General features: G+C 42.7%; 1 protein-coding gene across 1 annotated transcript in view; it reads left to right on the top strand.

The window, feature by feature from the left end:
* Positions 1-24,700, top strand: part of CDH20 (cadherin 20) — a 36,238-nt gene extending 11,538 nt beyond the window's left edge. Inside the window, exons 4-11 of the mRNA XM_065630208.1 lie at positions 1,026-1,193; positions 3,256-3,443; positions 7,972-8,225; positions 11,552-11,688; positions 14,204-14,325; positions 16,188-16,305; positions 22,527-22,778; positions 24,201-24,700. Of these exons, the coding sequence (XP_065486280.1) occupies positions 1,026-1,193; positions 3,256-3,443; positions 7,972-8,225; positions 11,552-11,688; positions 14,204-14,325; positions 16,188-16,305; positions 22,527-22,778; positions 24,201-24,700 (1,739 nt within the window). The remainder of the gene's footprint in view (positions 1-1,025; positions 1,194-3,255; positions 3,444-7,971; positions 8,226-11,551; positions 11,689-14,203; positions 14,326-16,187; positions 16,306-22,526; positions 22,779-24,200) is intronic.
* Positions 24,701-26,937: the final 2,237 nt, after the last annotated feature.

The raw sequence follows: 26,937 nt of genomic DNA, 5'->3' as shown, positions 1-26,937 counted from the left end.
CTGGGATGACTGGAGGGCTGACAGCTCCGAAACGCAGGCCCGTTCACCTCCGTCCTCACGGGCAGACACGGGGAAGGGCAGGATGCGCTGGGGTGACAAGGCAAGGAGTGCGTGCAGCAGCAGACCTGACGCCCGAGGCAAAAAAAAAAAAAAAAAAAAAAAAAAGAGGAGCAGCCAAACCCTGAGGCAGACGCCGGACAGGCTGCGGTGAGGCGAGGCCGGTAGCGCAGGCAGGGGCCGGCAGCGCAGGCAGGGGCCGGCAGCGCAGGCAGGGGCCGGTAGCGCAGGCAGGGGCCGGTAGCGCAGGCAGGGGCCGGGGCTGTGGGTGCGGGCGGGGGCACCGGCCGCAGCGCCCGGCGGCGTCGGCAGCGCTGCCCGGGCCGGCTGCTCGCAGGCTCCATCAGAGAAGTGTTGCTGCCACCTCACGTCCTCTCGCAGTAGTGTCACCCCGCAGGACATGGTCGATCTGCCAGGCGCTGGGGAGCAGGGTGACCGGGGCGGGAGCAGCCCCCCCGAACCAGGGGTTTTCTCCCCGAATTCTGCTCTCCTAGCCCCCAGTCCCGAAGAAACCAAGCAAAGCCCGTGGGCTTATGTCGGGTTGCCTCCAGTGTGTAGGAACACTCTGGAAATCTCATCTTGACATATCTTTTAACTAATCACATCACTTCCACCTTTTGTGCGGACATATTTAGCCTGAGCAGGGCCTTAATTCAGCATAACATGCTCTGTTCCCAAAATACTCTTCCAGCTCCCTTGGAAGGCAACATTTTAATCTTGAACAGGCAGCTTGCCCCAAAGCTGATGCATTTTAATTCATCTTCTTTAAAATTCACACCTTCTGTTAACCTAGATTTAATCTCGGTGAGTTTTACTCTGCCGGGAAAGGTGAGACTGAATGCAGAGTCTGTTCTCATTCATGACACGAGGAATATGACGCAGGAGCAAGACCACTCCACCTTGTTTGTGTGCTCTTTAACTGCCATTGCTTTTGTTCCTGAAACCCCTTCCCTCTCTCAATCTCACAGGCTTAATCAGGACAGCTCTAATGAACATGGACAGAGAAGCGAAAGAATATTATGAAGTGATTATCCAGGCCAAGGATATGGGTGGACAGCTGGGAGGATTAGCTGGAACAACCACAGTCAACATCACCCTCTCTGATGTCAATGACAATCCACCCAGATTTCCACAGAGTGAGTACACGCTGTGTCAGGATGGGTGACTGAGTTGTACGGCTGCTGTTTGCTCTCCTTACAGACATTTTCAAACTCAGGACAGTGACAACTGGAGATGGGCAGAATTTAGGATTGAAGAAGGAACTTGCCTTCAGAAAATGTCAAAATGGAGCATTCACCAGCTTGTCTTTCAGAAGGGGTTTTTGACCTCCAAAATCATCAAAACCAGCACTTTTTTTAAAAGGGTGGGAAATTAATTTACAGAAAAAGGAAAGAAGGAGATCTTTTGTGTTCCTAGACTGCTCATGGCCGTTGCCTTTGGCTGCTAATTGCTGCCCTGATTCTCTCTTCATCCTGTAATATCTCCAAAAGGCTGTCTGTCAAATCAGGGACATGTGGCACTGCTGGAAGTTGAAAGAGAATTCATTCAGCACTCCAGCCAGGCCACTGCAGGGGAGTGTCTGGTAGCTGTGCTGCCGCTGTAGAGTGCCTTGTCGTACAGGCTGCTCTCCAGTAAAGGTTTGTCTAAACCTTGGCAATATATGGTTAAACCCTAAGATACGTAACAGCCACAGTTAATGGAATGCAAAAATAGGCAACTCCACTCTTATCAGAAACAATATTTGTATTTACAGAAGTGAATCTCAAAGCAAGATTTGCAATATTTTGCTCTTTTAAAAATTCTTTTGGAGCAAATTTACTTACCTAATTCCGTATTACTGTTAAAACTTTGAAAGAAACTTTTCAAGTTTGATTGAACTAAATCTTTAAAGGTGTCTACTTTTTTTTAAGAAAAGTGCTTTTTTGGTGGTGTAGATCAGTCTCAAGCCATTTTGGTTTTGCCATTTTTCCCATCTAGCTGAGAAAAGAAAACTCCTGCAGTTCTTTTTGTTGCTATTCTCCATCTGCTTCTGCGTGTTGCACTGCTAAATCAAAGCACTCCACTTAAGATCAGCAAGAAGCATCAACTTCCACTTTTCCTTTTCTGGCAGAGCAACTTGTTGAATGCATCATTGCCGATCCTGTTTTGAAAGTGGCGTGAATTGTAACTGTTTGATGTCAAAGTCTTGATTAAGAAAAATGAGAATAGATCAAACCCACCTTTGGTGTAATTCTGCCTTGTAAAGCTCAATAATTGGTGGCATTAATAGAGATAGTGCAGCAAGGAAGGTTTGAACATAAAGTATGATGGCAGAGAAGTACAGGGTGTTTCAAAAAGTTAGACCAAATTTCACGATGGCAACATGTTACAGTTACATAAAAAATTACAAATGCTTTAATGAGTTACCAAGTTTTAGTAACCTTTTTTAAATGCCCTATGTTCCCTCCACCTGCTCTACAGACAACATCGAGATGATAGTTTAATTTGTATATAGTGATTTCAAATTTGGTCCTTTTTGAAACATCCTGTATTTTAGATACAAAACGTGTATTTTTAAAACACATTTTTAAAATAGCAGCTTTCTCTTTCCCCAGGCTTGCTGCTAAGCAAATTAGTGATGCACCAAATGTGCTCAAGATGGGGTTTGTAGGGAGAGGTAGTATATTTTAATAAAGTAACTAGTAAATTTGGAAGAAACAGGAAAGCTTCCAAGCTCTCAAAGCCTTGTTCAGGGTGGAAAATAAGTTTATATGGCCTTGAGAAAGGATTTGTGGAGCTCAAAACACGTGTGTTCATTCCCACTATACAAGTTGATCTAACAAAAAATGCCTGTCCTATTAAATCTGTTTCATATCCCGCTTTATATCATGGCTGCAACAGCACTGGTGTTAATTGCCCTATTTTTCTAGTTGAAGTCCCCATTTTCAGGTATATTGCTGTTTTGAAAAGAAGCCTTTGAACAAACCTGTTGATATGACAAACACCTAAATAAAACTTTCCCAGGCAGCCCCGTCTAGCTGTGGCTTTTTAAAGAAAATCACACCGCTGTTGCAGCTTTGGGAAAGGGTCTAGGGGTTCCCTGCAGGCTACGCACTATTGTGGCCTGCCTTGACCTGCTCTTTGCATCGCTGTGCAGTTTTCGGTTCCTTTTCACAGCCGGTTTTTTGCTCCCCTCTCCCTCTGCGCTGCTTGTGCCAGAGCATTATCAGATGAGCGTGCTGGAGTCCGCTCCCGTCAGCTCCACGGTGGGCCGCGTGGTTGCTAAAGACCTGGACGAAGGCATCAACGCGGAGATGAAATACAGCCTCGTGGACGGAGATGGACTGGATGTCTTTGACATTAACACTGATCCTAATTACCAAGTTGGCATCATTACTGTGAGAAAGGTAGTAAAGTTTCATTTTTATAGTAATTTATATGGCTAACAGTCCTGGTCACTTTTTATGTGTGCAGTATTCTCTTATGCCTGTAGTAACTTAGTTCCCATTACATGACAGTAGCCCCTTTCCTGCTATAAAACGCAGTTTCTTTAACATTCATTGCTAAAATATGAAAACAGACTGCGTTCCTAGGAGCAACCTTTAAAAAGTGGGGACAGCAGTAGCATAAACATGTCTTTTCCCGCCGAAAGAATGTTCTGACTCACTATTTATGTATTTATATATTCTCTGTAGCTTAATTATCCTACAATGCAAGAAATTAGATCAATATTTGCATTTGAACTGTACACATTTTTCACCCCGGTGTCCCACAAACAATAATAAAGCATGCCTCAGAATTATTTATAAACCAATAAAACCCAGGCAGGTTTTTTTTTTTAATTGCTGCTTGAAGATCCATAAATGCTAATTAGGCTGGAAGAAGCTGTCTCTAAAATGGCAGCTGTGAAACTGCTAGTACTCTGTACCGCAGGCTATGCAGAAAGGCATAGAGTATTTTTCTTAGACTCCCTTCTATAGGATATTTATTCTACAATCTTACATAAATGCTAGAAGTTCAACTCTGTTTCTAGGTTATGAAATTGTAACCATATTTCTGCCTAAGCATATCTAGTGTACTAATAAGGAAGTATAGTCTCCATTTAAATAGCCTCGGACTAAATTGTGCACTAAAATAGAACAACACAAGAGAGAAATTTGACCCTGCAAGCCTCTATGCCCTCCAGCAAAGCATTTAAGCATGTATTTATGGCCACCTTTCTCCAACTCCTGTTTACGCACGTATGTCCCTGCCTGTTTGCTGGAATGAAGTCGATGTGGAATGCAAACTCTAATGTAATTTTTCACTTATTTATTGATGAAAGAAAACAGTTTATTTGGAGTAAATGTGTCAATAAGCTTGACACTTCTTATGATTACAGTTTTACTAGGTGTTCATGTATGTCAGGAGGAGGAATTATAAAAATTGATGGTAACAATCGTACCAGATATGTACTGTCATCAGGTACATACTGCTCAATTCATTCAGTGTACATAAATGTTTGTAAAATTCTATATAGGCCTGTAGCTTTTTGTAATGTTTTGATTAGCAGTAGTCAAACATTAGGAAAGTTGTCCTTTGGATCCACTCAACTAAAAATAAAATCAACTGGTGTTGACAGAAAATAACTTTTAAACCCGTAATGAAATCTTCTTTGAAAGAAAACAAAAATGGCCTTTTAATTTTTGTAGACTGATTTCTCAAACAAAATAACTAGCACTAATCCTGCTTCTATCACGGACATTAAAAAGTTAGAACTTACAGATAAGACCACTGCTTTCAGTCTTGCGGCCATTGATCTCGGGCAACTAATCCCACAAAATGTTGAGCACCTCCTGAAGAGTTACAGCTTTTTCATACTCCTTGACTGTGGGGCTGACACTCTCCGCAGTGACAGCCTCTCTCTTCTCCCTGCCTTAGCTTTTGCATTTCCCATAGGAGGCAGACTGGGAGGTTACCCAGCTAGGACGGATCCCAACACCCGGGGAGCCCCACATTGCCCCCCATCCTGCCCATCCGATGCCCGGTCAAACACTTTCTCACAGCCACCTCCGCTAAATATCACCCACACGATGCGCCTCTTGGTGCCTGTCTCAGCCTCAGGGGAAGGAAGACAAGGGAAAGGAGAGGTTTCCATGGGGTACCTCTCTTCTCGGCTCTGTTTTGCAGCATGTTTGGTTCACAGGAGAAGGCGACCTGCTTGCTGTCCCTGTGGCACCAGCGTTGGAAAGAGTTTTGAATGCACCTGTGAAGACAAATCTGATGAGGGGCCAGTGGTTCTGAGGCATTGGCACGTGAGATGATCTAGTGGGAAAGCCACGGTTGACGATGAAGAACTCGAAGGCAAACTGAGGGGGTCTGAACCCAGGAGCATTAAAAATGTGATGGCCTAGCACGTTTGTTTGATTTTTCTCATCTTTCTAGCTTGATCATTCTAGGCAATCATGTTTCTGTCTAATGTAGTTGGGTTTTATAGCTATTAAGTGTTCCTGTGATTTAACTGCTCTTTTTATAACATAGCTTTTTAGTGTACATGCAATGTTTCTCATGCAGTTTTCTTTGCATGAGAAACCATGAAATATAATGGCCTCTTTTTTTTAGTATATGTTTAGGCAGCTTTGCATTGCACGTTTTCCTTGCCAGAGGGACAATAAGTGTTGCTTGTTCATGTGAATATATTTTATTGCTATTTTTACAATGCATAAATATGCAACTGGTAGACCATAATGACTCTGCAGTAATGGGTAATATGTTTGTAGACCTAGCTAAATCCATGCTGACAAGTGTCATGCCTGCAGCAGTCACTGATTTACCATGTGGAACTAAGGGCAGCAGGAACAAGTTTTAGATCGTCTGTACCTGCTGCTACAGGTTGCACAGTTCTTACTGTATCGCTGGACAGCATCTCCAGTAATACTGGACCATCATCTTCCTCAGTACAAAAAAAATAGTTCCCATTCCAGTCTTCATTCCTTAACCCCATGTACTAAATGCTGAGTGAGTTCTAGTTTTTATAATTTCAAGAACTCCAGTCTTTCATCAGGCATCCCTGTGCAGGACTTCTGTATTACTAATTTTACTGTGAAAGCATGAGCTTTTGTATGTCACTGCAATGTTTCCACTTCTGAAGAAAGGAGCTGTTGTGGCAGTAGACAAGTACTGAAGCCTCCCCTGAATTCAGGGCGTGTTTTGAGGCCAATAGTATACACTCCTGCCATGCCTGAGCATGCGAGACTTCCTCTGATATTGCTTAAATTAATACATATCTCATGGCTGCAGAATTTCCTGGTTGCACTATCAAGCGGGGCAGAAAAGAGATGAGTTATGACTGGCCAAGGAGGACTTCATTGCTACAGTAATGATCTTCCTACCTTTGTCTTCTGGTTGCTTTGTCCTCCTCCTCCTCTGTTCCTGCCCCAGGCTGGTGGTAGGTCTTCAAAAAGAAAGAGCTGAATAGGAAAAACAAAGATGTTGGATGGGAACAGCAGTGATCTTTCTGGAGTCTGAATGAACCGGGGCTGTGTGTGGCAGTTCTACACACAACACTCAAATCCCTACGTACAAATAAAACCGCATGTTTTGAAAGCCATTCGTGTAACTAAAAGGGCAACTGGGCAACGCTAAGAATTGATGGACATTTTTTTCCTGGTTTGTCTGCAGCCAAGGAAGTATGGCTGTGTCCTCTATAAGGTGTATTTCATCTGGTGAAAATTTTTTGTATGTTTTGGAATGATCCTTTCATGATGTCATTGTCAGATGCTTTTAGTCATCTCTTATCAAGACTAGTAAACAGCATGTTAAATACAGAATTCTCTATTGAGGTCTAAGAAGGTTTTGGAGAGGCCCTATTTTCTTCAGGGATCTGTGAAAAGAAGAAGAAAAGGAGATGAAATATTTATTTATCGAAAAGTTCAGTGCCAGCAGCATTATTTCTATATCTGTGTTCATCAAATAAGTAGTTTTATCTAGAAAGGAAATCAAATTCATGAAACTACTAACAGAGGAAGCTGCCCCCTCCCCTTTATCCATTATCCCAGGAAAGAAAAAAAAAAAAAGTGCCATTCCCACTCCTTGTTTCAAATAATACTTGACTATTTCATACAAAGTGGAAGAGCTGCTGCAGGAAGAGGTCAAGGGTATCTCATAATGCTTTGAAATTAAACTATTCTCTAGGCAGGGAGAAGATTCAAATCCTAGCACCCAGCACACCTGGATTGTGAACATGTGTTTAGGACATTTACCAAGGAAGTTAAAAACCCTGCTTGTAGACAGGATGGATTACTGATACAGGCTGGAGCAGGATCCCAGGGAGGCTGATGTGCCCCCTGCTCCCTCCGGAGCCCGTTAGCAGCTTGGCAGGTGGGTGCTCTAGAGACAAGAGTCTGATCTCACCAGGGAGAAAAGAGGATCCTGACTGGGACCTCTGCCTCAGGGGTGAGCACCCTTGTCCCTGCCACCAGGACCCCTTTTTGAGGAACTGACTCTTCGTATCTTTACCTTATTTTCAGGTGCTCCCATACTGTCTGTTTCTGTCTTTTTTTTTTTTTTTTTTCACAGAGTGGAATGAAACGCACTGTGTGAATCACAATGCAGTGGTGGTGCATCCATTTTTATTTTTGTTTCAGCAAGAAGAATGAAAGAATATGTATTCTGAAGTGATCTGCAAATATCTGTCCTGGCTTTTTCAGTTCAACTGTCAAATTAAAAAAAAATGTAGGCAGTGTCATTCCTAATACTACTGACACTTGATGCTTTGTCTCCATCTGCAAATATTTATCTTTGTTACTCTTATGATTAAAAATCATTGAAAAGATTTATTATTTTAAAAGCATCAGTTTATATTAGAGGGCAACTTTTACTTCTGAAAATTAAACTTATATGGCCTAAATCATATAGCTCAGTGTGCCTAATGCTAGATATATTTTTTCTACTCAGCCTTTAAGTTTTGAGAGCAAGAAAAGCTACACCTTGAAAGTAGAGGGTGCCAACCCCCACCTGGAAGTGCGGTTCCTGAACCTGGGTCCCTTCCGCGACACCACCACTGTCCACATCAGCGTGGAGGATGTGGATGAACCTCCAGTGTTCGAGCCCAGCTTCTACTTTGTGGAAGTGCCCGAGGATGTGGAGATTGGAACCACCATACAGATGATTTCTGCCAAGGACCCGGATGTGACCAACAACTCCATCAGGTCTGTCCTCTCCTTGCGTGCTCCCCCAGGAGCACTCCCTGGTACTTTTGGTTGGTGGGACAGTGATGGGGCTGAAACAAGAGAAACTCCCTTTCTTTTTAGCCCATGGTAATCATCAGTGGGTTTAGTCAAACCAGATCTCACACTGAGGGGCTTTGTTGTGACTGCCAAAGCAATGCAGGTGCTCAGCCTTGCCTTTTCTGTGGTATGGAGAACACCTGCATCTTCTCCTCTCCCTCTCCCTTCTGTTTCAAAGCCCACCTTTGTCAACAGCTCAAATACACAGCTACTTTTGGAGTAGATTGAATGCATGCTAATAAATATTCATGAACCACTAAATTATATAGTGTCTGGTCAAAGCTGCAAAGCTAGGTATTCCCAGGAGTTAAGAAAGGTAAAGCTGTATTTACAGCCATGGGAGCTTCGTAGCTGCAACTCAGCAAGGAGCCAAAGGAGCAGATTTGTGTGATCACAGCGCACTTTTCTATAGCGGCTGCCAAGTCAGACCAATTTATCAGAGAAGACTGGTTTTTTTTCTAAGGCCAGCCCAAATACTAATTTTCACAACCTGCAGAAGCTCCAGGTTACTGCAAGTTAACAATCCCAGCAGGTCGGCTCTTTCTGTCATCTGAAAAATGCTTTGGCTGTTGAGCTGATCATTGCCGAACCTTGTATCAGTCCAGCTTCTGAATTGTCTGCGTTCAGCAACAGTCCTGGGAAATACAGGAGGGAGTCAAAACTGAGTATTTGGAGTTTTTGAAGAAACTGAAATCTATATGAGCAACTCTGTGGGCTTCAGCTAGGAGATTTGAGCAGATGCAAAGCCTGTTCTTCTTGATGATATTGCTTTCTATGTTACTGCTCCAATTATTTTTTTCACCTCTGCTACTTTAATATACCTGTCTTTTCTACCTACATTGTAAGGTTATCATACTTCTCATGACATTGTTGCAAATTCTTCAGTAAAACTAAGTATTATACTGTCTGCATCACAATTTCATTACCTTAAACTTTTTTCCACTTGCATCCTATTTTGATGATTACTGTCTAGCATTATCCAAACACTGCAGTACAAACAGCTTTGTGCTAATCTGCTTAAAATAGTATAAGAATAATTCTACGGACTATCAGAGGGCAGAAGTGTTCATTGTTATTTTTAATGAGGTTTTCTTATTTTTCTTCAGAGCTTTCCAGTGACTACCCCTGATGAAATAGCACTCTATAAAGTACAGAATGCATCACAAAAGATGTATTTAAAAAAGTGTTTCAGATATGCACAGACTCCTTTGTAACTCCATTCCTTCCCAACTTTCTTCATCTTTTTCTTCCTATCTTCCTTCCTTCCCGTTTTCCTCTCTATCCTCCCTCATACCTTGTACATACAATCATAAATTATTGGGATGGAGGAAACAGGAAAAAAAAATAAATACCATTTGTAATGCTATCTAACATAGAAATGTTAAGATTTGGTTCTCCTTGCCTCTTATGTGGTGTCCTCCATCCATGCCAGCTCTGTGCAGTATCAGTCAGGCAATGCTTTAGGCTTTCTCTGCATTCACTTTGCACAGGACAAGATAAGAAAAACAAAATTCCAGATACATATTTTGTTACACAAGATAAAATACAAATGAAATTAAAACTGTGATCTGACCACACCTTTTGCCATTTTTTTCAAGAATGGAAAAGGCAGGGCTCATTATAAAAGGGCTCACTAAACACAGAGGAACTCTCAAATCCTCATTTTCCTAGCATCCAATATCTGGACTTCCACACTGTGAAATTCTGATTACTGGAAATACACCATGATTGTTGTTAAGCAATTCAGGAAAATTACCTGGAGAGTACAGTGGAAATGAGTGTGAAGGAGCAGGTCTTATTAACAGGAGAACTTATGTGGAGAATCCAGACAAAGACTCCACCTGTGCCTCTTGACACCAATGATTAATACCGCACCACTAATCACAGGGCCATATTCAATTTCAGATACTTGTTGGCCTTAAACTGTCACACATTCTTTTTGTAGCCTTCATACAAGAATAATTATTATAGCAAAATATAGCAACACTCCTACTTATTTCCTAAATAAATCAAGTGCCTGAGAAAGCTCTTTGTTTAAGAAGAGGTGGGAAGGGAAGCAAACCTGCCATCCCACCCTCTTCGATTTTTCTAAAAAAAGGTGTAAAAGAATTTCCTAACAACACAGCTCAATAGTATTTTATATCCCCCTTATTTAATAAGTGTCTAGATAAAGATCAGGTTGGCATGCTTGTTCCAGTGAATGCATTTGTAATGAAAGGAGAAAATTCAGAAGAACAAGCCCCATCCAGCATCCATTATAAGTAATGCTTTCAATTCCTACCAGCTTTGAAGAAAGAACCAACAAAAATGATAATAAATTTGGGCTCTCTTCTAGGCTGTGGCATTTCCATAGGCGCATGCATGGCTTTGGCCAAGAATCTCTTACCACACTGACACAGCTGGCTAGGAAGGCAACTCGTACAAACTGCTGTTAAGAGCAAGGTAATACATAAAAGGGTACTGAGTATTTTACACACTCTGCAAAACAGTCCCTCTGACCAAGTACAGCAGTGACAGGTGTCAATCAGCTGCCTCCCTGCCTGAGTTTTCTGGTTTGCAGGTACCACCATGCTCCCCTGCTCATGAGCGTGAGAAGCTTGTTTCCAGCATTAAACTGACATAATTACCAGGCAGGTTCAGTAATGATGATGAATCAGCCTCCCAGAGGGAGCTGTTTTTCTGGCTGGATGATATGAGAAAGCCAGTCGTCATCCCCCTTTGCGCTGACATGGCTCAATCAGTAGGATGGTCCAGGATGCAAGTGGAGTTTAGTCACCTGAAGGAGGAGAGAATACAAAAGCACAAGAAAGGGAACAGTTCCGCCTCATCATCCTAAGTGCTCAAAGAACAAGCCAATGTAAAGTCATTTTCATCCTGCCTGAATTGTGCCCAAGGAAAGGGCATAATTATTTTGCTTAGAAAAAGAAATCACACTGACAGATTTTATCTGTAAAGTAGATGTTCCTGTGCTGAGCTGTGCTTTGCTTTGAGGCTGCTGCTTCTAAATCTTCCTGTCTTCCAGCTCCATCCAAGTACTACTCACCGTTAAACACCATGAGCCACATGAGCTCCTAGTTTTTTGAGCATCTCACTCTGTACCTGTACAAGTCAATGCAGCACATAACTAGGTTGTGGAAGAATGTGGATCTGCCATATATAACAGTATTCCCATTTCTGGGATACTCCATTGGCTATAGCACACAGTTTTCACAAGGGTTGCATAATATTTTTAACATGTGCTCTTGCAGATACTCGATTGACAGGAGCAGTGATCCAGGGCGGTTCTTTTATGTCGACATTACATCAGGAGCGCTGATGACTGCAAGACCTCTTGACCGGGAGGATGTTTCTTGGCACAACATCACTGTACTGGCCATGGAGCTGAGTAAGGAGAATGCAAACTGTACATAGATTAAAGAGATACAATAGACAAAACAGGGTGAGAGACCCGAATTCAGCAATTCATATGTTCTTATGCATTGAGTGGGAAGCCATATTAACTGAATTACTCTTCTGACATCAACAAGCAAACACTGCATTTTATTTATTTTTTATGCTTCTTTTCACAAGGTAGTGGGAGGAGTAGAGGCTGGCAATTAAGTATAGAGTGCTGCTTTTTCAATTCATTAGTTTTCAGCAGATTTATTTAAAACTCTTCCTGATGTGTTTCTGCAAGAGCTATGTCTCTCCAGAAGGGCAAGGCAGCTAAAGCAGACACTGCAAAGGCTGCAAAGCTACCAGAGCCTGGTGCTGGGACTGGTAGGCAGCAATGATCTTACACTGCTGGGTCACTAGTTGGAATCTGGTCTGGTTCAACAGCAAGTAAATGTCATCACCATCTGCTTGTTGCATAAATAATCTGGACCAGAGTGCTTTGGGATCTTCTAGTGTGCTGAACTCGTTATACTCCTGAGTTTTATAATGAGCTAAAACTCAGCTCAAGGATTCATCCATGCCAGGTCTTTATCAGGCTATGAGAACAAGGAAATGCTGGTCATTGCATAGTGTCAGTATGAAAAATTTAGCTGGATTTGAAATGCTAACAGATGCGAGCTTCATAAAGAAGCTTGGGATATATAAGCAAATAAAATAAAAGGTTCACCCAATCTTCTTCTGGTCCATATAGCTTTTGGTCAGGATTTCAGTTCATTTGCCTAGGGGCAGCAGCTTTTCTGAAGCTTGCTGCTAGTAGCAGAGCCATTCCTCATATCTGAGCGAGCTTCCTGCACATCCCAGCTGTACCAGAGACATGGGGCAGTTTGAGAAAGAAAAAAAGTTTTGAGAAGCTTGCCCAAAACCGAATCAGCCAACTTGGAGTTAGCAGAAGGAATATTTCACAAGATTCGGGGTGACTCTGCCACAGATCTGTAGGTTGTTCCAGCACACGGTGCCTTTCTGTCCCCTTTTTAACTAGTGAGAGGGGTTGGTGACATGATAGGATCTCACTTCGTATGTTTTGATGACAGTTTTATTTTCATCCACCAACAGACATTAAAATTCCATGTGGATCCACATACACACACACACACACACACACACACAAGTCTGTAAAAGCTGCCCCTGTAGCAGCACTTGAGGGTGAGAGCAATATGAAGGTCTTGGTTTGACTCATCTTCCACCAATCCTGTCAGTTTTGCTCTGTACACGTGCAGCACAATATTTTAATTTAGTGAATAGCTTCAAAACTGTCATAGTTGAGCACTCCTGAATAAAGCTCCTAGTTTTAAAAGTTAGATCAATATTACTAAGAGTGTAAATGCAGACATTCATCTGCCATAGTGACAGGTGTGTTAGCAAGATATTCATGGATATGTGGAAAGCTGAAGGATTAAATTATAAATTAGGGAGAAACAAAGAGTATTATCTCAATGATACAATGTGACACTTGTTATGGATACAGTACATCGAACATTTAAGAAAATTCCAGAGTGTAAGAAAATTCTCTGTTGTTTATATGAACACATCATTTCTTGCTATAAAGGGAGATATATTTGGACATAAATGCATGAAGTGGTATGGCTAAAAAGAAGGTGAGAATACAAATTTTTAAGAATTTTCTGGGGTTTTGCACTTTTTCTGACCTCTTAATAATGGATTTCTTTTTTTTCTTTCTGCCTAAAGTTTCATTTTATCATTCGATAAAGGGGAAAAAGATGTTTTATGGCAGAAAAACACAGTAAGAAAAAAAAATTCTTCTATGGCTGCTTAGTCTGGAAATTGTGAAGATATGTGAAATGATGTCTGGATTTACTGGCAAAGCAAGCTAATGAACCAGTGGGACAGAAATATCACAAATGATGTCATGCAGAATGTAAAATTTTCATTGCAATTTTAAGCTTCAGTGAAAGCTTTACTCTATGATTTCATGTGTTATTACATTTTAAACCCCCCATGTACAAAGTATCAAAGACTTGACACTATTTTTGAGTTCAAGGAACATAAATTCTGAGCAAAAATGTATCTGAACTGCAGAATTACCGCTTTCAACAAGCTCTAAATAACAAGCCTATCCTTAAAAGAGTGGCTTCCTAATTCATGCCACCAGTGCTGAGGCTCAACAAACAGAATCGCCGGTCAAAGGGCAATAGAAAAAAATACAAAGCATTGTCTAAAACTTTTGTTACTGAAATAGTCCCATTGAACTGAACCAGGTAAAAGTTTTTCACAGAATTCATTTGAAAAAGATGTTATTAGATGGGAAGCCAGGATAGACAGATAGCAGCATTTGCAGCTTCATTCCGAGTCACACAACCTGCTAGCAACTGCATTTCCCAATGCAAAAATGTCATTTAACACAGGTCAGTAGCAAAAAAGCTGCTTTACCTGTTGACCAGAGTGAGGAGCAGCCCCTTTCCCCTTCCTGTACACTGCCTTTCTTTACATTGTGCCTCTCCTTCCAGACAACCCCTCGCAGGTGGGCAGTGTCTCCGTGACAGTGAAAGTTCTGGATGTGAACGACAACGCGCCGGAGTTTGCGAGGTTTTATGAAGCTTTTGTTTGTGAAAACGCCAAAGCAGGGCAGGTGAGAAATGCTGGTAACACCAGGGGTTGACGGAGGGGATGCTGTCCTACGTGGAGGCAGAGTGCTGGAAAGGGTGAGCGCTGAAAAGAGGGCTCAGCTAACCACACGTTTTATCTAAACTCCATTGGCAGCTGTCAGTGCTGCTTTCCAAAGGCAAGCACATCGCATCGGGATTGACATCGTACATAGCACCTTTTTATTTTCTCATGCAGTAGTGTCCAGACTCACTGTGCAATATACAGCACAGCTGAAGTAAAGCCTTCCCTCGGGCAGGTGCCAGCAGGCGATCACCCTGTGTGTCCTGTAGCAGCAACAAAGAGAGCAGAAGTGTCATGAGAAGGGCCATGGAGTCAGTCAGGCCTATGTGTGACAGACAGGGCTTACTTTTAAAAGACCCATTTATAAGAGCCTTAAGCACATCTGGACTTACAGGAGCTGGACATAACATACTACATCAGCTTCAAAGGTGTGACAAACTGGATCTGTTCTGCTGTGAACTGGAGATGACAGAGAGTTGTAGATAACACACGACTTCCAGCTCTAAACATTGTAAACCAGCACATCCAAGCAAGCAGTGATGCCTTTTTGCTCCTCTCCATTCCAAAACCCCATCAAAGCCCTCGAACAAGGTCTGCCTGTGCCACAGATGGACATGAGCTCTCCCTTGCTGGGGCTGGTGCAGGCTCTGCTGCCGATCACTTGTCGGGAGGTGACCTTGTGCTTCACCACCAAGGGTCCACAGCTGACACAGCACAGTGCAAACACACACACACACCACTCATGGTTTGTGAAGGAAATATTACGCTAGCAATATCCCTGTGTGTTCACTGAACCTTCTCCCATCTTGCTGTAAAGCAGAATGAAATAGCTATTCACTGCTAAGACAACTGTCCTCACAACTATCACATACAGGATAATTTCATCCCACTAATTTACAGAGGTCCTTAACAATATAGGGAATAGAAATCATTGCCTAGTCTGTTTCCTGGTTTTGAAGGGTGAGTGGCCTAAATAATAAGCTTTCCAAGAAATGCACACTAATTTAGTCAGCTTCTTTCAGGAGAGAAAGCTAAATTCTGTTGCTACATTTTGAAAAGTTCTGAAATCAGTTTTAATGTGTTGAATAAGACTTTATGGGTCTGTCATTTTCCTTTGAATCCAAAAATAACTTTTGAATGCAAAAACCCAGGTGAAGATTTATTCCTTGTCTAAAAAGATGTCAGAATGTTTGTTCAGACAGAGCTATAGCTCACTGTGCTTCCAGCTGTTAGGCCTACTTTACTAAGCCTCTACAGGTGAGGTGACAAATCTTCTGGATTTAACATTGTCTTAGTTGCTTTCCATGGTGTTATTTATTGCATATGCAGAGTGTCTGCATGGTTGCATTTTCTTTCTTTTCCGCTGACATCTTGGGAAGAGTTTAACTGATTTAAAATTAAAAGAGTGATAAAAAAAACCAACCTGAAAGCCTTCTCTACCTGCAAAGCTAAGCTGAAAATAAGTATGGGCTTTCTTACAAGCTCTCTAATGCACAATGCCATCTTCTGAACACCCTGGGCCCTCAAAAGAAAAAAAGCAACATGCAACAGAAGATAGGGATGCAGGAGGGGGAAAGTGCCTGTTATTTCAACCAAACTGACTATCGCCTCTTTTATTTAAAAGTGATAGCAAAATAAATGAAACCTGCAAGGTTTCGAGTCTCTTCTTTATTCATCTGTTGTACCTCAGGAAGATAGTTTTATTCCAGTGCTCCAGTTGCTTGTATTTATATACATATATATACATTATCTGTTTGTTTATTTATTTATATTGTATATATTTTTGCTTCTTACCTGTTTCTGCTTTGTTCTTGTATTCTCTAGCTGATCCAGACAGTGAGCGCCATCGACAGGGATGACCCGCAGGAGGGTCAGCACTTCTACTACAGCCTGGCTCCAGAGGCAGCCAACAACCCCAACTTTACTCTAAGGGACAATCAAGGTAATCAGAGTGGACACAGACAGTTAGCTACTCTAATTTCTAATGCCGGAGTTGGACTTGAGAGGCTGTGGCTTATAGCATGTGATAAGACTGCCATTTCAAATAATACCAAGTGACACCTGCTCCTTAAAGGCAGTGATAAAATGACATATTTCTTAATACATTTGAAGGTTATATGATATTTTCTTCTCTATAAATATTCTCTAGCAAGAGGCCCTTTTTCCTTCTTTGACGAAATGTGCCAGTGTTTTGTGCAAATTCAGGGTTTGTGGTCAGGCTTCAGGCATCTCAGATTAGCAGACTGGAAATTGCATTCATTCAAAAGGAGATGCTTAAAGGTAGGATAGCAACTGGAACTAGGAGACAAATCTGAAGGGAATTACTTTGCTCTTTTTTTGAACTCATGTTTTCTCCCAGGCACAGAAAGGGAAGGTTCTTGTACTGTTCCAGTCTTCTCCCCCAAGCACTTTTTTTTCTTCCTCTTTGCACACCCTGATTTCCCTAGAAAAGGGAGGGAGGTGGGGAGGAGATGCAAGCCTTCGGGGAGTAACTTAGAGTACAGCTACAAGTCTGTGTAAGATGTGCTAAGTAGAAACTGAAACATAGTGGGAAGACTCATGGCAAAACACTGGCATTTGAGTGTCCTAACCAGTGAAATTTGCTTCTTTGGGGGAAAGCTTTGGTAGTTTTGGAGCCTGGAGGAAAGCCCCACTGTGGCAGGCCTTTGCATGTCTACCACTGATGGAGGATCTCCTTGGGCAGACAATGGTGCCAAGGTCAGGTCCACACCAGCCTTCATTGGGAAAGACGGATGACCTTGAGTAACCTGCTGCAGACCTTTGAAAATCAATGTGAAGGGACAGGATTTCAGTAGTTTAGCGGGTAAAGTGCCACCAATCACAAGCAGTCCAGAATAAATGGGGAGAAAGTGACCTGCAGCCAGTCTCCAAGCAGACTACCCACCCGCACTCCCACACATGCCTACTTGTCACACTTATTTCCATAAGTCCCCATCTCTGCCTCTGAAGGCATATTAAAAAGCAACATAGAGGCTAATAAAGCCTTCACTAACCAAACATGTCTTAAAAGATGCTACTTGCAGAGTCTGGAGCCCTTCTCCACAGCATGCTATTGCTTTTTCATCCCAAAAGCATTTTTTTCTATGGTGTCCCTGAAGCTTCCCCACGTAATTTCTTGCATTTTTATCCCCCTCTCTCTCATTGTTTCCCTATTTTTTATTTTTTAATATATATTGCAAAAATAAGTGAACAAGTGAAACACAACTATTGCTAAAACATTTGGCAAACTAGGCTCACTTTATCCTCAAGGCATTGTTCCAAAAAAAGAAACTCACAAAATTCCCAGCATGAGATGCTCTTTTTTTGTCTAAGGCCATACTTGCAATAATTTATAGTGACAGCAGTGACTGAATGGCTGTGCCTCCTGCTCTCTGTAAAACACCAGTTTTTCCAGAGATATATATATCAGAAGAAGCTTAGGGTACTATGGGTTACAAATTTGAAATAAAAATGTTAAGTATCAAATCACTGACTATTTGAAATATACACATTAAGGATTAACTGACTGCCTCAGCAATTTGGAGTGCAGTAATCATTTCAGTAACAATAATTTATATTTTCACCTAGGGACCACTAAGGACTATATAAATTATATGACTCAGTCACAGAGAGGGTAGCTATCCTGTATGTCCAAGGGTAGCAAGACAAGAAACAGAACCCACCTTGCGAGTCATGGCCTGTGCACATAAACAGGAGACAGCAACACTTCCCAGGCTGCAGGAAGGCACTATTAAGATTAGCAATGGTGCTGGTTCCTTGGTCACCCAGTATCACAGTGAAAGAAACTGCAAGGCATGCAGCCTTCATGGCAACAAATAAAACCTTGATTTGTAGTGAGCAACAGATAGATCACAGTTTGCATTCTGATGACCTGTTTTACATATTTCTTTGGCCTTTGTAATTTTAGTCTCTGAGAACGTCTTCAGTCTATTCATTCTCTACATATCTCTGGCAGACAGAGAAATCCAATTGTTCTCCACTTTATAGACGGGGATCCGGGGCAAGGAGAAATAAAGCTACTTACACGCCTGGTTCCCTTTGAGTTCAGTAAAATCCATGGGAGATAGGCATGTAAGTATCTGCAAAGATCTGGGCGTAAAGGACTTCCCAAGGCTGCATAAGATATATGTGATTAAGCAGGGAACTGAGCTGGGGTCTCCTATCTCTTCAGTTACTAATGTAGGGTATTGGCAGCTGTCATCCCCCGCTTCTAAATCCAGGTGAGATTATGCTGGGAAAATGTTGGCAAAAGAGGCTTGCTGTAAGAATGGGATGAACAACGAAATGACCTTATGGCATTTCCAGATAAAACTCTGAGATGATGTTCTGTTGACCCTAAACTGCTGCCCTCCCTCTGTGGGTACTGGGGACTGATGAGGAGAGTGTCCATTTTAATGGGTGCAGGCATCAGCATCACATCACCACCAGGCCTGTCACTGGAAGCCTCTGGCAATCCTCCTCATTGCATTTAAATTTGTCCTAGGAAAATTTTTAGGTATTTCTTCTTTCCCTAAAACTGTGGTCTACCTTGTTTTGTCAGAGTGCAAAAGCAGTGAGCTGAATATCCCCAGGAAAAAACGTGACCCCTTCCTCAAGCCATTGGTGTCTGTAATTCCTGCTTCCTTGTGCTCTTTCTCCCACTCCTGGTGAAATATTTCTTTATGTTATTTCTAACTATTCATAATTATTACAATCAGTTTTTTAAAACTAAGAGAAGTTCTGGGCTAATCATCCCCCATTCTTGTACAGACACATGCAGAAAGAAACCAAGCCTTTCCTGTGAGGAGTACAGCTGGAACCTCCTGCTGCTGATCACACAGGCGGGGGTCCCGCCATGCTGCAGTTTTCAGTATCTCTGCTCAGCACTGCAGCTAAGTGCTACCATCCAGCCCTCTGCGAGCCAAAGATGCTGCATTGGAATCTGCGATGCAAAAAATATTGTGCATTCTTATAATGCTTGCTTTTTTTTTTAACATAATGGGGCTTTCATGTCCTCACAAGCCCTCTTCTCTTAATGGCTGGGGTTTAGCAGATATCAAATTTGGAAAATGATTTTGTATTCCGCTTTCTGCTATGCTGCATCACGTTCCAGCATGTCCTTTGCACTGCAGCAGCACATCAAATCACATTGGCTTTTGATGAGTCACACAACAAGCTTTGGCACCAACGTTTTGCAGTTGCAGAGTAACAGGTAGAGTGATTCTTTAGGGATGATTTGGATGTCTGCCTAATACAAACCAAAACAAATTAAAAGGGATGAAATGCAATGCCAATATTCACCAAGAGACTTTTATCATGAGAAACATTTCAGACCTGGGTGATATGGTCAGCACATCACGGCAAAAATATGTATATGTACAAATATATCTTTCAGTATTTGCTTATAGAAACGTGGGTTTGGCTTGAAAAAAATAATTATGTTTAAAAACACTTGATATCTGTCACTAGCTGATTTTGCACTGCTTCAGTCAGGTTCACTGCCTGTGACTTCTTTTACAGACAAAGTACGACCAGCTCAGAATAATGAAGTCTTTCTCCCTCAGAAAGAGCAATTTGACATAAAATGAAGGTTTGCTGTCACCTGGATAGAATTTGTGACTTCTGTTATAAGTCAGTTTAAAGAGACTGAGTGTTTCACCCGTAAAAGAGAAACACAACCAAATTACTACACTGTTAAGGTGACTCAGACGTTTCCATTGACACAGCATAAATGCAGGCACTTTGCTATTTTCTGCTCTTTGGGCCACTTTTTCTCAGGCCCAGTGATGAAAAGATGTGGTATTAATAGCTGGGGACCACATACTGGAGGGCACATAAACAGCCCAAGGGAGAGAAAGCACTTGCGTGTGCCCCAGAAGGGAGGAGGGGAGGTTTGCAGGAGGTGAGGGCTCCTGTCCGCAGCGCACCCCTCGCCCAGGAGCCACGGGAGACGCAGGGTGCTGCTCTCTGCTGGGTTTTGAGACACATCCCAGAAAATCATCTGTCTGTCCACACCTGCTGCACATGCTCAGAGCTCCATGGCATATCAGAGGGCCGTGACATCAGTGAACGCTGACACGTAATCAGTTTTAAGCAACTTCTGGGATTTCATCTTGTACCGGGTGTTTTATCCTCAAAGCTCTAGCTCTTGGGATCACACGTTTTAAATCACCACGATGTCACCATATATTCACGTACAGACATGCACACATACTCCAGAATTTTACACTTTCAGAATATAAGCTTGAAATGTCATTGACATGCAAGAAATAAAAGACCCTGAGATACCTTTTAAAAACATGTCTCAAATTCAAACTAATCTCATGAACAGTGGAGCCTGATGTCTCAATACTTAAGTGCGCCAGTACTGTCTGATGCCATAAGATTTGCAGCACAAAGCGTGGAACTTGGAGCATAATTTAAGTCTAGCAGGTAGCTGGCAAGTCTAGCTTGAGTTTGGATATATTCCATAGCTGGCTGTATATAATACTCTGGATTTCACTCCTAAAAGCCATCATATCATTTCTGGTATTCAGACTACAGCAGATAATACAGCTGATTTACTTGCATGCAGCCTGAGTCTCTGCACTGAAGAAAACCACCCAAGATTTAAATTTTAGCAGTGAATTGACAGGGAAATAATAAAGAAATGGAACAATCCATTGTTGGTATTTGGGGTTTTTTCACAGTCTGCTTGCGATCAGAAGGTTTCTTGCCATTTCCAGGCAGCAGCTCCACTGTGCCAATCCACCTGGGAACAGTTGATTTGCATCCTGCATTTCCAAGCATAGCAATTGTACATTAGTAACAACCTAGAGATGAAGATGACAAGGCTGCAACCTCTTTTGACCCAACGGAACAGGAAACAAAACTAAGTAGTAAAAGAAACTACATGAAGCTCAGCTCCCAAAAATCCCACAGCATCACTACACAGGGTCAGGGCTTGTAGGTCTGCCAAAGAGAAAAAGTATCTGTGTTCCTCCCCATTTATCATTGCTGGCCCAAGATTTGCAGAAAAGTTTGCAAGAAGGGCTAATTTTCCTGCAGGTTCCTTTAGACTCCCTGCTGGCCCAGATCACATTGGAGACATTCAGTCTTACACTTTTGAAAAGCCTCTGAAGTCAAAAAGCTCAAAAGTCAGCACTGACAAAATCACCAATGATGTCCAAAGATTTTGCCTTGGAATTCCTGAGATGAGAATTGAGAATAACAGATTCCTGAACCGAATTTCTTTTTGATTAGTAAACTTGGTGCACAGTCTGAGGAATTTGAGGGATGGGATAGACAGGAATTCAAATGACACTGGGAAATTCTGACATTAAAAAAAATGCTGAATATGAAGGAAAAATCCCCAAAGGTAGGAATTTCCCTTGAAATGACCAACAGCAACTGGCTGTTAGGTCACTCTCTTACTGTTTTTTTCAGTGGCACCATTTTGATTTAAGTTCTTATAAAAAACAGGCAGTCACACTAAATGAAGCAGAATGGTCAAATCAAAGCATAATAATTCTGACAGTGACGACATCAAGCTTTCTGATTTTTTCAATGGCAGAAGCGCCAATGAAATTGCACATATTTTACTGAAGAATGTTCAGTTGCAAATTTTCAACTCGCTGCTGCTTTAGGATATAAAGCTGATTTTTTTCCTTAGTCTTCTTGTTGCCTCAAGCAGATGACTGTGGCATGTATCAAAAACCATAAAGGGTACCTTAACATGTCCACAGGAGTTATACTCCTGCATCTCCAAAATGGTGGCAGCACTTCAGAGTGAGGTCTGGAAAGGCTGCTGAGCATGAGCAAACAGGGACAACAGGTTGCCTTCAACTGTTCGTTTCTGTCTTGCCTTCTGAAAGCTGTTTTAGCTCAATCTGAAGGCTGTGAGTTTGCTCTGGGCACTTTATGTCAGAAGGGGTAAAGGCAACTCCTAAGGTGTGTCTGCCTTGCAGGCTTGGAGCTATGGCCTGAGAAGATTCTGGAAGGGGAGAGGCGGAGGCAAAATGCTGATTAGTGACAAACTGACTTAAAAAGAAAAAGAAATCCGAAGAAAAAAAGAGAGAAGACAAATGGATGTGGGTCTAGGGCTGATTTTTTTAACCTTCCTTCTCTGCTGAACGTATTTGCTCTGCATATAAGCTCTTCTCTCTATTTATTTTCTACCCTTAGACAACACGGCATGGATTTTGACCAGGCGCTCTGGCTTCAGACAACACGAGCAGAACACCTTTTACCTCCCCATCCTGATCAGTGACAACGGCCGCCCCGTGCTGAGCAGCACGGGCACGCTGACCGTGCACGTGTGCAGCTGCGACGACGACGGCATGGTGATGTCCTGCAACGCGGAGGCCTACGTCCTCCCTGTCAGCCTGAGCAGAGGGGCGCTCATCGCCATCCTCGCCTGCATCTTTGTCCTGCTAGGTACACCCTTGCCTTCTTCTTGGGAGGGTGAAGGACACAACCGCACACACACGCATTTATGTATATATTCTATGTAGACACACCTGTACTTAAACGGCCAAATCAGGGACCAGGTGGTGTAGTCAGCTGCGTATGGCTTCAGACTCTGGGGTGTAGGAATAGGGGAAAACTACAGCCTGCACATATTTCTGCCAGATGCCCAACGTGCCAGGGTGTCTGCTATGGCCCTGCTTTCCTGGAAGGGGTATGCCAGGTGGGAGTATTGAGAGCTGTGGCTGGGGACAGTTTTCTTTCTCATCCTGAGCAGTTTCTGATCATACGCTCCCACAGGAAACAGGAGTGGTAAGCCCAATTCCACCTCGTGTCTTTTGCAAGGCATATCCCCACCTGCATCTTTTTTCCTTGTGGAACTACATTTAAATGGTGCCTGTGCTGCTATAAAGGGGCTGAGCACCTTTCATCGGTTCTGTGTCTACAAATAAATTTTGTCTTTTCCTTGACCAGACCTTCTATATCCTCTGTTAGCTGTTGGTATCAAAAGAACTTCAGTTACCTCATTCATTGTCTCAACTCATGAGATATTATTTCAAAACACACATTCCTTGAAATTTCAGAGGACCCAGTTTGAGGAGCCATGGAGTAAGACACAGGAAAAATTTTTTAAAAGAGCTTCGATTCTGGCTCTTCAAAGGAGCCTAGATACTTCAGTTCAGAATTTCAGCATTCAAAACCTCTGCTGAGTTCTAGCCCTGGAAATACAGTCACCAGGTGATAGCAGATTTTCGATAGAAAAGGGCTCTGATGCCTGTGTGACCACTTCTCACCCTGCATCTGCATCCTGTTAGCACAGAGCAACTGATGGTAGGTCTACCCAGACCGTGGCAGTGCCTTGCAGACGAACAGAAAAATGCTTCAGAGCAGACTAAAGGGCCAGCTCTGCATTTTGCTGCGTAGGCACACACGTCACCATGGTGCCTTGGCACCATCCGTCTATGTCACATGCAGCGCCCAACCCAAGCGGCATCCCCAAAGGAGGCTGCAAAACGCAGCTACCCAGCAGGGAAAAAAATGTCTCTGTGGAGCTCTGTGCCACTTTTACTGATACTCGATATGGCTAGCTTAAAAGTAGCTCAAGTGTAGCTACAGTGCATTGCAAACACCGCTGGATATACTTATTCAAAGTGTCACCAAGAGCTAAGAATTAAGGTGAGAAAAGGGACAGATTAACAGGACCTCAAGCTACTAATTTTGACTGGGGGGGGTGAGGGATTTCTACACCCCTCCACCTGCAAACATCACAGCTCTTTAAATCCAAGGGGCTAGCTGGGCTCACCAAGGGGAAAATAGGGCAGCAGAGAGTCTGAAGTCCTTGCAAGATCTGTCCCCTCGCTGATGGCCCCGTGTCTTGGTTGTCCCCTGCAGTGCTGGTGCTCCTCATCCTCTCCATGCGGCGCCAACGGAAGCAGCCGTACATCATCGACGAGGAGGAGAACATCCACGAGAACATCGTCCGGTACGACGACGAGGGTGGCGGGGAGGAGGACACGGAGGCTTTCGATATAGCCGCCATGTGGAACCCACGGGAGGCCCAGCTGGTGGTGAAAAACCGGCAGGACATGCTGCCTGAAATAGAGAGCCTCTCCCGGTACGTGCCTCAGGCATGCGTCATGGACAACAACGTCCACAGCTACGTGCTCGCCAAGCTGTACGAAGCTGACATGGACCTGTGGGCACCTCCCTTCGACTCCCTCCAGACGTACATGTTTGAAGGGAACGGCTCGGTGGCAGAGTCCCTCAGCTCCCTACAGTCGGTGACGACAGACTCAGACCAGAGCTACGACTACCTGACGGACTGGGGGCCGCGCTTCAAAAAGCTGGCGGAGATGTACGGTGCCACGGACAGCAGCGGGGCTCTGTGGTAACGGAGGAGGAATGGCAGAGGGGTTTCCACATGAAATGGTGTCCAGTTAGGTCCATTCTCATCAGATGCTTCCATGGACATGGGTGAGACCTCCTAAAAAAATAGCAATACGGTGCTTGGATGAGGATGGGAAGAAGAGTGCGAATGAAGATCTCTCTGGATCAGCTTTACTTGGTTAAATTAAGTCATGTTTTTGAAACAGTGAGAAGTAGAATGAAGAAAGTTTTTCTCCTGGTTTTTACAGCAAAACTGGAAAGTTCCACACCTGGAATATAATGACATTACTCTCTTCCTCTCTCTCCATGTCTCTCTCCCTTTTACACGGCAGCTTACTGAGCTCTATACACCTGGTTTCAAAGATCTGTAAACTCCAACTGTAATCTCCAACTCACTGAGAAATTGCCAGCACAGAAAAGTTCTTCCCCGCCAGTTATTTTTCCTCCATTAAAAAGGAAAATATATTGCTTGCTAACAAGAGAAAAAAAACAAAACAAAACAAAACAACCACAAAACAGAAAATTGAAACCGGAATCTCGGAGGGCTCTTTGTAAACTAAACCTGCTCTCTCTGTTGCTAACAGAGTCCTTTTTTTAATCCTTTAGAAACAAGGTCAAGGGTTTTTTTCCACCTGGCTGAGAGGGCTGGGGAAGAGGCTTTGAATTTCTGCTCTAATTTAATGGCTGATCTATGAGTCATTGGCATTAACACTAATCCATCGCCTATCAAGTTTGTGTAAATTTATTCTCGGCTCTTTAAAACCATGACTCCACTAAATTGCTCAGAACAAAACCAGAAAATCTGCCTCTTTTGCACTGTAGATGTCTCTTCCATGTGCCAAATGTGAAGATTAGATTCTACCAATGAAAGCCAAATAAATTTTAAAAAATGAAAAAGCTATATTTGGTAATACATGGGTTAGATGGGCTTTCCTAATCTGTGTGAGGTCAATCCAAGGGATGTTTACATACTGTAGATAACCTACTTGAACAAATGCAGTATTATAGACCAATAAATGGATGTAAGAAAATTACATGTATAAGTTTTGTATATTTGTTAATTTTGGTAATAAATATGATGTACTGCATACAGTACAGTACCTTAGCACCTCTTTTAATAAAAGTTAAACAGAAGGAAAAGTCTGATGACAATTTATTGACTAGTCTGCACACAGCAGTTAGTGCTTATCTGTGGCTTTATATGCCTTGAGCACAAGAAAAAATGGTTCATCAGCACTGTGTCAAGGAGATGAGCCTTCAGTTTGCAGTTTCAAGGAGACTGTCGGCTTCTTTTATCATTTTTCACTTGGACATTGTCTTTAGCAGTGAATCAGACCAAGTGCAGCCCACCAGACTAGCTGCTTTTCTCTTACAGCCATGCTAAGGTCAAAACAAAGTATTGGTTGATTTTTTGGAAAGATTATGGCTGGGGCATTGAGAAGGATGGAAATGAGTTACACAGCCCTGACAGAATCTCATGCCTTCAGAGACATGACAGACGGTAAAATGCAATATCCATTTATGGTCATTCTTACTCTGCAATCCAAGTTTTGAGCCTGGATATTATCTTGCTATTGTGTGTAAGTGGGAAGGGCCAGGGAAATTACACTAACACAAGTTTCATGGAAGGTGGCGAAAGGGTTCTGAAAATGGAACAGTCCGAAATGGCATTTGTAGGTTTCTTTCTAGCTGAGGACTCACTCCATCTCAGATTGCCCAGAAAATAAATGTGCAGACATAACCACACAGTTACCACACTTTTACCATGTGTATATTGTGCTCAGTTTATTTTGCAAATGTGCACAAAACACTGCTGTCTCTACTTTGCTTAATCTTAGGCTGTACCAGTTTAAAACAGGAGCCTTGTTTCCACAGACTCATACAAAGTCACGCACTCCTGGAGAGCCAGGCAGCTAGCAAGGAAAAGTTTTAGTGATTTCTCAAATATTTGCCCATCAGACAAGATGAAAATCTGTGCCTTCACAAACATAATATGCCATAGGCTACTCTTATCACCTGAACCCGCCTCACACCATTGCAGACAGGGCACTGAAAATTACGTGATAACGATTCTTTTACTCATCCTGTACCACTTACCCTCACATATCATACTGATTTTATAACACTAGACAACTGCAACCACCATGATCAAGGAAATGCTGTATGAGATGCGAAACTGCTGTTGAGAGACTCCTGAGAGTTTCCCCACCTCCTGGCACAACAGGAATCACAGAACATAGAG

Source organism: Caloenas nicobarica, chromosome 2 (genome assembly GCF_036013445.1).
Source record: "Caloenas nicobarica isolate bCalNic1 chromosome 2, bCalNic1.hap1, whole genome shotgun sequence".
Classification (NCBI taxonomy): Eukaryota; Metazoa; Chordata; class Aves; order Columbiformes; family Columbidae; genus Caloenas; species Caloenas nicobarica.
The sequence above is the reverse complement of the archived record's forward strand: the minus strand, read 5'-3'. Positions and strand labels throughout refer to the sequence as shown.